This window comes from Siphateles boraxobius, unplaced genomic scaffold, assembly GCF_051911475.1.
Source record: "Siphateles boraxobius isolate OS27281-9 unplaced genomic scaffold, OSU_SipBor_1 25, whole genome shotgun sequence".
NCBI classification, from domain to species: Eukaryota; Metazoa; Chordata; class Actinopteri; order Cypriniformes; family Leuciscidae; genus Siphateles; species Siphateles boraxobius.
The window spans coordinates 30,177,766-30,187,367 of record NW_027508866.1 but is presented as its reverse complement, the minus strand read 5'-3'; the positions used below and the strand labels follow the sequence as shown (position 1 = coordinate 30,187,367).

General features: G+C 38.5%; 1 protein-coding gene across 1 annotated transcript; it reads right to left on the bottom strand.

The window, feature by feature from the left end:
* Positions 1–6,434: 6,434 nt before the first annotated feature.
* Positions 6,435–7,515, bottom strand: LOC143750704 (trace amine-associated receptor 13c-like). The gene has a single exon (XM_077243883.1). It carries the CDS (start codon positions 7,488–7,490, stop codon positions 6,435–6,437), a length of 1,056 nt encoding a protein of 351 aa, XP_077099998.1. The 5' UTR covers positions 7,491–7,515.
* Positions 7,516–9,602: the final 2,087 nt, after the last annotated feature.

Below are 9,602 nucleotides of genomic sequence, written 5' to 3'. Positions count from 1 at the left end.
TATTTTTTCACAATATCAGAAAAATTATCTGATTTTTACGTGAAGAAATACATAGATCCGAATCGACTAATTTGTGTTTGTATTTCAATGGTTTCAATGGTTTGTATTTCCTCATTAAAACCAATTATGTTTATCAGTGGTTGTATATCAAACAGGGTTTGTGTTTATTTCACTTTGTGATATCACCGGAACGAATCGAGAGTCTCCGCACAAGACAACACATTCTCACACCCCAACTCGTCACATATGGACGCTTGGCCAGGACCCCTTGGCGTCACTCATTGACGCACTGGGTATACCTTTGGCGTCATTTTTCAACGTGCAGGGTAGTCAGATAGACTTCTATAGATCTCTGAACCGGAGCCTGTAGCGTTGAAATTTTACGTCTTGGGTAAGCTCACCGCAATGGTCTGCTGCGAATGGGTCGAGAGTCGAGACTGCAATAAATAAAAATAAAAAGGAATAGGCTACAATAAATGATCTATGCCAGGGCTAGTATAATGGTGGTCCCCAGATCATCTTTATCTGGCCCTCCAACTGTTTTTTTATGTTTAAAAACCCTCACAATCTGATATCAAAGTGCCCTCTCCGCAAAGGTTTAGCGCGTTCATAGGCAACCGCATTCATCGGTGAGTTTAACAACGCTCAATATGGTGTACAACCCCATTCAGCGGTGAGTTTAACAAAGCTCAACTGCAGGTACAGCGGCATTCAGAGGTGAGTTTAACCAAAACAACGCTAAACTGCATGTAGAACGGCATTCAACGGTGAGTTAAACAACGCTCCACGGCGTGTGCAAGTAAGCAGTTTACGCGTTTTCTTGTCAAAGGTAACGTTACTGGCATACATGATGTAGACTGCTTTAACTAGAGCATGCTGGATAACGTATTTTTATCGGAGTTTTGTTTATGTTAATAAATATATATAATGTTTATATAATATATATATATAAAATATATAATGTTTTTTATTTAAATGTTTTAATTTTTTAATCATCTAAATTAATAACGCTGACGTCACTGTATGGGGCGATCCCAAGGTCCATTGCGATTTTCCACTCGGTAAGTAGAAGAGTTAATTAATAGAGATGGATATTATTCTTAAATGTACACATCAAAAACTCTTGAATCAGGACAAGAAGTTGTGTTTAGAACCTTTAGATGTGTAAGGTGGCAATTTCTTATGACAGTAAATGATAGAAGACAATATCAAAATATAGCTTGCTGCACCAAATGTGCAGGCTAGCAAAGTTAGCTAATTGAATTCAAGTTTTTGTCAAATTTTGTCGCATATAACGTTAATCATGTAAGGTAATAGGGGAGATTTTAAGGTTTTCAGTATTACATTAGCACACAACTTTTATCCAACATTATAAATGTTCAGATGAAGAACGGTGTTGCCAGATTTGTTTGTTTTACAGCATAATTGTTTAAAATCCACTCAAAATTATATAATAAACACCCAAATAAATCTATAATTAACAACACAAATAATTTATAACTACTTGATTTTGGCTCTATTAATTTTTCAATATTAAATAAAACAATTAATATGTATAATTATTGTAATAAGTAATGATATCATAACTTATTGACTGATTCATATATGAATTATATAGAATGTTAGACAACATTTGTTGTCTAATTATTTTCTAAAATGTCATTAACAATATTAACTTCTCGTTTATTGAACTGTATAAAATGAATATCACATAAAATATAGCCCATTCTGGCAACACAGATGAAGAGAATACTGGTGTAAAATGTTCAATTCTTTTTTTTCTTTAGGACCCTCAAATTTGGCAGCTTCAAAAAATATATTTATTCTTACCCCCCACCACACACACACACACACACACACACGTGCAAACAAAGGCACTTTTAAGAGCCACGTCCATCTTGTTAATCTGTACTCATCAGTCTCTCTGTAGCTCTCTCTCTCTCTCTCTCTCTCTCTCTCTCTCTGTGTGTGTTTACATTTATATTTGTTTTATCTGTGCATCTCTTCGTTCTGAGTCTTTCTGTCTGTTTGTGTTTCTGCCCATCACAATGTCCAAGAGTGATTCAGAAATCCAAGAACATCTCATGATCTTGGATAACTTGGTTGATGACCAAGAACTGAAGGATGAGCTCCAAAGTCTTGATGACCTTCTTGGTGAGCTGCAAGAAGAGGAGGCAGAAGCACCAGTGAAGACACCTGAGCTGAGGGTGGAATGGAGAAAAAGAGACATTGCTGGAAATATTGTTTATGCGAGGCCAAGATCAAGCAGGAATCATTCAAATAAGGGTCAGTATTGTTTTTCATTCAAGATATATTGTAGATCTACATTGTTTAACCACTTATGAGAGTATATGTTACAATACATGTATAGTTTGATATGGCAGGGAAACAATCAAACCAGAACCAATCATTAGATTTTTTACATAAAAAGTAGATTTATTAAAGATATCACTAGTCTTGGATTAAGTGAAAGACACATTAAGGCTAATATTACATATTTGTGTAAAGCATAAAAAATAGTTCAATTGTGGGCTGTATAGACATTGTCAGGAAATGTTGTCAAAATGGTTATAATGTCATATGAGCTAGTCTGGTTACCAAGTTATTGGTTTTGGCAAGGCTATGTTTGAAATAGTTTGTTCTTCAGAGTGTTGTCAATGGCCAACCAACTTGTTTCTTTTTAATCTGCTTCTATATAAGCATTCCTGAATCAGTCCAAATTTATAATTTCACATGCGAGGTGATATGCAGTCCTTTCCATTCAGTTCAAAGTAAAATTTTCCCTGTTTTTTTCAATCAAGCAAAATGTACAGGATTGGTTTTCTCAAAGTCCTCTTAAAGGTTCTTGTACACCAACTCAGAAATTCACAACCGAAATTTATGCACATTACAAAATAAATGCGACAAATAAATGTTTAGTCAATCACGTTTACACACTGCATACGAAACTTTCATTAATGGTGTTTTGACAATTCAGAGCCACAGAATGACGAATACGTAAAAACGCATACCAAAATTTTGGAATCAGTGTGCAAGGGACCTTAAGTCAGGCCACAGCTAAATAACTAAATACTGCAGACTGGCTACTAATAACTCGGTTAGCCAATTTACATGAAGTCAACTCTGACCGGAGCAAAATTATTTACAGTGTGGAGTAAGATGTACCATGCAAAAAGTTACCTTTTCTTCTGTTCTTCACACGTGGCCCTTCCTGACTCAAAATAAGGTCTCAGACTCCTTGGTTTGAATCTCCGCCATTTGAGTCTCCGCTGCCGCTTGACTTTCAGCCGCCGCTTGACTCTCCGCTGCCGCTTGACTTTCAGCCGCCGCTTGACTCTCCGCTGCCGCTTGACTCTCCGCCGCCGCTTGACTCTCCGCCGCTTGACCCTCCGCCGCCGGTTGACCCTCCTCCGCCGCTTGACCCTCCTCCGCCGCTTGACTGTCCTCCGCCGCTCGACCCTCCTCCGCCGCTTGACCCTCCTCCGCCGCTTGACCCTCCTCCGCCGCTTGACTCTCCGCCGCCACTTGACCCTCCGCCGCATGACTCTCCGCCGCCGCTTGACCCTCCGCCGCCACTTGACCCGCCGCCGCTTGACTCTCCGCTGCCGCTTGACCCTCCGCCACCATTTGACCCTCCGCCGCCGCTTGACTCTCCGGTTGCTGTGCTGAGGAGGTTGCTATAATACAAGTTTACTTTAATTTAAAATCTGTACATATTAACAAAGAAATATACATGTATCTTAAATATTCATAATTTCTAAACCAAAACATTACTCACATTTTGTCAAGATAAATTCATAGGCCCTCCGCATCTTATCCAAAAGAGTTTTAGTGACAGGAGTGGGGTGCAGATGGGTAATTATATCTGCAACCCATTTATTCGAAGTCCTTTTGTCTGGCTTGCCAATAAATAAAATTGACTTGTACCCCACAGCTTCAAGTTTACTCACCTGAAATGAACAAAAGCAGTTATCACACATTAGTTAAACCCACTGAATTATTAGAAACTTCAGTACTATATAAAGCAATTTTATTTTAAATGAGACATTTAATGGAGTTGGAGTACAATGCAAGAAACATTACTCTTGAACTGTATACAATCATTGGCCAGTTTCAGATAAGGCCAGAGGTACTCTGCAGTTTCTGCCATTGCAATCATGACTTACTTAATACTTCACAGAGAACACAACTTATAGTTACTCTTTAGCACAAATTATAGGTAAAGATGGATTATTCCATGTATGAAATAAGACTATGTTAGTAAAGGCCAGGTCACATTGGTATATGTCTGATATTCAGTATGTGAAAAACACAGGCTTTCAGCTTCACTTCTGGTTACACTAACTTATGAAGTATTAACACTTTTACTTACTGCAATACGGGCAGAATCAATTATACGCGCAGCATTTCTGCTTTTAAGGACAGATTCCCCCCACTGGCTATCCAGTGACACCACTATTTCTTTCATTTTCTTTTTGGTGGACAGGCTTGCAAAACAAACATTACAAGTTTTTTTTTTTTTTTTACAAGTTTTGCACAAGCCACAAGAGAACACTGTATCCACACCAATCGCAGCGGCAACGAGCACTTTGATCATTTGATTTCAAAAACAACTCATTTCAGCGTGGTAGATCGCCTCTTATTTAACAAACGAACGAAATGAATGCTCTGCTAGTTAACTGGAGATGTTTTTTTTATTTGTATTATTTGTTTATTAGTATTTGTTACATCCGTGGCGCGAGAAGTTTCAAAAGTAGGCTAGCTCAGATTTCTAATTGCTTAAAAAATAAAATAATAATAACTTAGGGGGCAAAATATGTTTTAGTGATTATGTGAATTACACTGCGCAAACCAAAGTAAGAAGGGTTGGCTCTCAGTCTCCACAGTACATCAAATATTCATTTTATTTTATTTTTCGTGTTAGCATTTATGAGGAAAAAACAATGTTACGGACGTGTTCTCAGTTACGGACATGAGCGCTCTGAAAGCGGCACTAAAAGATGCTTTAAAACTTTCACAGAGACATCAAACAGAAAGCACAAAACCTTTCTTTAACCTGAATTTCGTTTTGTATGAATTGTATCTTAATTTGAATCAATGTTTCATCAACCAATTGCCTGGATTTAATAAATAAGAAGTAAATATAGCAGACGATAGATAGGAAACGGAGGCGCCGGCGCGAGAACTGGAGCTTGTCTCATAGCCTAAATTAACCGAAACTCAGAATAGGCCGGTATATATAAAATTCTGGCTACGCCTCCGGCTGGGACAATATCGACTCATGGCAAAAAGTGGTGGGGACATGACCCACCCGCAAATTACGCCTATGATTAAATGTTTTTATAGCATTTCTGCTGTGTTGGACTATGATGTTGCCATTGCGTTAAAATATTTCTCAAAAGTGTTGTCTGTTATGGTGGGAAGCTGAAGGGAAAGGCTCTCTCCAAGCAAAGGTTGTCTCACTGGATAGTGGACGCCATTGCTTTGGCATACCAGCAGGAAGGTCGACCGTGCCCCCTTGGTGTGACTGCCCACTCCACCCGGAGTGTGGCGTCCTCTTGGGCTCTAGCGCATGGCACCTCGCTAACAGACATCTGCAGAGCTGCAGGCTGGGCGACACCTAACACATTCGCCAGATTCTACAATCGGCACTATTCATCCTAGAAGCCAATTTAACACTATCATATCCAACAATCTCATCCACCACTAGACTTCACTCTTCAACCGAACAAACATCCGTTAGGCGGAGAAAGTTAAATAGCGTGACGTTTGTGCAAACTAAACTGTTCACCTGCTGCAGCCATGAAAACTCACATTCAAAACGCTCTCAGGAGCACCCACCACACTCACTCCAAACATGCACTCAGAGTCAGAGAGTGAGAAGATGCATTACAAGTGAATCAAACTCGCAGTGGAGATGGAGCAGCATTTACTGATCACAGAGCCGCTCACTAACATGCTGTCATGCTGTGCATATATTTATTTAATTAATTAACAATTGAAGATGAAAAAAATCGTAGCCTTTGCGACTTTCATAATTGCACTAAACCAAATTTCGATTATTCATGCAGCCCTAAAGTAGAGTAACGTGAAGTAGCAAATTGTGACACCTACTAAATACACATTTGTGTTCTCTGTTTAATGTTTTGAACCTAATTAGAAATGCACTTATAAATGTTTGTTATAATTTGTCGATTCATTATGAATAGCATCATGTATATGAACAGGATAATTAAGATTCCTTACAATTGGATAACAGATTAAGATGTTTGTTTTGTTAAATTTGCAACAAATTACATTTATTTATTTGGTACAAAGATTTATTATTGATTATCTATTAAAATGATCTAAAATTAGTTCTAAAAAATGACAATATATGGTGTGCTTTATAGAATTGCTTCACCAGTTTGAAGCCCAAAATTATGGTAGAAATATCATGAATGATAATTTATAAAAATATTAAGCCGAGAGGATGCTTGCTGAAATATTCTAAGAGTTAAGATGTGTTTAACAGATTTTCTAAACCAGGTGTAAAATAAAGCATAAATGAGAGGATTCAGACAAGAGTTAATGTACAAGACCCATATTAGACAATACAGTATGGTGGGTGGGATTGCTGTGTTTTCAGTTAGAGTCAAGATATAGTATGGAATCCAGCAAACCAGATGTATTGCCACAATGATTCCTAATGTCAGAGCAGCTTTACTCTCAGATTTCCTCCTCACTGAACCTTCCATATCACATTTTCCACTCTTCATTAGAGAGTTTATAACTTTCACTTGTTTTTGTGCAACATAAAATATCCTCAAATGTAAAGTTATGATCAGACTACAAGGAAACAGGAAGGAAAATATTAAATCAATTACTCTCCATTCAAATGTAAGCATAATATTACATTTGCCATAACACACATATGTTCTGTGTGAGATACTTACTACAATTGCAATATTATAAGTCAAAGAAAAAAGCCAGCAAAAACAGACAATAATTATCATTCTAGTCATGGTTATTTTCTGTGGGTACATTAAAGGGTGACACACAGCCACATATCGATCAACAGCAATTAAAACTAAATTACTGAGATATGCTGATAAAAGCAGTCCCATGATTAACATAAACAGTTTACAGAAAGTGTCCCCGAAGTACCAACATTTCTCAATTAACTTGATGCCCTCTATGGGTATCACAATAAGTCCAATAAGCAGGTCGGCTACAGCCAGAGAGAGAATAATCAGGTTAGTTGGAGTGTGAAGCTTCTTGAAGTGAGAGATGGAGATGATCACCAGCAGGTTCAGAAACACAGTCCATGCTGACAGCAATGAAAAAAACAAATACATGATATTGTATTCATGTCTGGAGCGTTTTCCCTTGATACATGATGAGTTGATGGCAGTAAAGCAGTATTGAGTCTCATGATCCTCTGTTTCATAGGCCATGAGTGAGTCTCCTCTTGTTAGGAGTTTGTTCTGCTCTCCTTTCTGTCCTTTCATTTATACAGTGTCTGGATCAGACTGACCAACCAATCTACACACACTGATGCTGTACAACTTTTTTTCTCTTTCTTTCTTTCTTTCTTTCTTTCTTTCTTTCTTTCTTTCTTTCTTTCTTTCTTTCTTTCTTTCTTTCTTTCTTTCTTTCTTTCTTTCTTCACCTAAAATGTAGGCTAAAATCTGCAAAAATATTAGCACATTCATATCTTAATACTCCACACACAAATTAAAAATCTGTCATAATTTACAACTCATTTGGTTCCAAACCGGTATGCATTTCTTTCTTTTGCAGAACACAAAATAGGACATGTTGAAGAACATTGGGAACCAAACAACATTGGAGACCATTGACTTTTTTGTATGGACAAAAAGCACATTTTTCTAAATAATATTATTTTATGTTCCACAGAAGAAAAAAAGTCATACAGATTTGTAATGGCATTAGATTGAGTAGCTTTGTTCACACTTGTAGTCTGGTTTTCTTGGATCTTTTTGTCTGGTCCCAAAAAAAAAAATGATACATTTAGTCCTGATTCACTTAGTATTAGTGGTGCAACGGATCACAAAATTCACGGTTTGGATCATTGACGATTTTTGAGCCACGGATCGGATAATTTTTTGGATCAGCAAAAAAAAACAACCATATATTAAGGGAGGGGGGGGGGGGGGGTAATTTTGTTTTTCATTTATTACTTAAAGCTCACAAGTTCTTTGATACCACATCAAAAACTGCTAGCTCAAGTTCAAACATTATTAAAAACAAGTGAACAGTCAGTAATAAAATAATAACAAATGCAGAAATTAATTCTCAATAACAAAGTTACAAACAGTAGTATTCAGGTACAAAAATGAATAATTAAGCCTACATGTAAAATTACACTATTTATTCACTGTAGAAATTAAATATTTTCATCTTTTGTTAAAGCTGTATTTTGTTGTTTTATTAACATTAATGACACAGACAACAGTAGGAATATTTGTCGTCTGCTGTCACTTTAAGCATTGCATGGACCGAAAATACTGACAAACATCTGGTTTCTTCCTCAACTGTAACTGTTCACTTATAACATAACCGAGAGAGTCTACTTGCATTCTAAACGTTGCCTGAACCGATACTTTAAAAAAAAGAACCACAAAACGATGGTGGATGACATTAAATAATGGTTTTTATTGGAAAAAAAAAACATTAAATTGGATATTTAGATGGATACTTTGACAGAATTTTGTGTGTATATGTCCGTTCAAGGGCAAGAAAACGTCTCGGGTAATGACTATAACCCTTGTTCCCTGAGAAGGGAACGAGACACTGCGTCGAGAATCGACTCTTTGGGGACGTTCCCTTAGCGTGGGTCTCTGAAGTATGAATGAAACTATTCCAATCCTGATTGGTGTTGCGTCATGACGTAACATGTGACGGCATAACCAGATGCATAAAGGCGACGCCGGCACACACACACACTAGCCTAGCGATGAAGCAAGACGCTCTCAGGCCCAGAGGGGCGTGGTAGAACGGCGCAATAGCCTGCACAATCCAATTACTAATGGTTTGCTTGGATGCCGGGAGCCCTCTCCTAGGTGACCCGAAACACACTAACAGTTGGTCCGACCTCCTCCAAGAAGAGGACCTCTCGAGATAAATACTCAAAGCTCTGACGGGGCAGAGCAAATGAAGCTTCTCTTCTTCTGCCAACACATGGGGTGGAGGATGGAAAGCCTGAAGGGTCGTAGACCTAGCCGTATTAGCAGGCACTTTAGGCACATAGCCCGGTCTCGGGTGCAAAAAGGCCTTAACCTTGCCAGGGGCAAACTCCAAGCAAGCTGGTGTCACTGCCAGGGCTTGGAGATCTCCCACCCTCTTAAGAGAGGTGATGGCTAAGAGAAAGACCAATTTGTAGGTAAGATCTCTAGGCGAAGCCGACTGAAGAGGTTTGAAGGGGGCCAGGGATAACCCTTCCAGAACCACTGCCAGGTCCCAGGCAGGAACCCTGGACCTGGTTGTCGGTCTCATCCTCCAAAAACCACGGAGAAAATGAATGACCAGCTGGTGCCTCCCCAGAGGCCCATCACTTATTGACGCGTGGAAAGCTGCAATGGCAGCCACGTACACCTTAA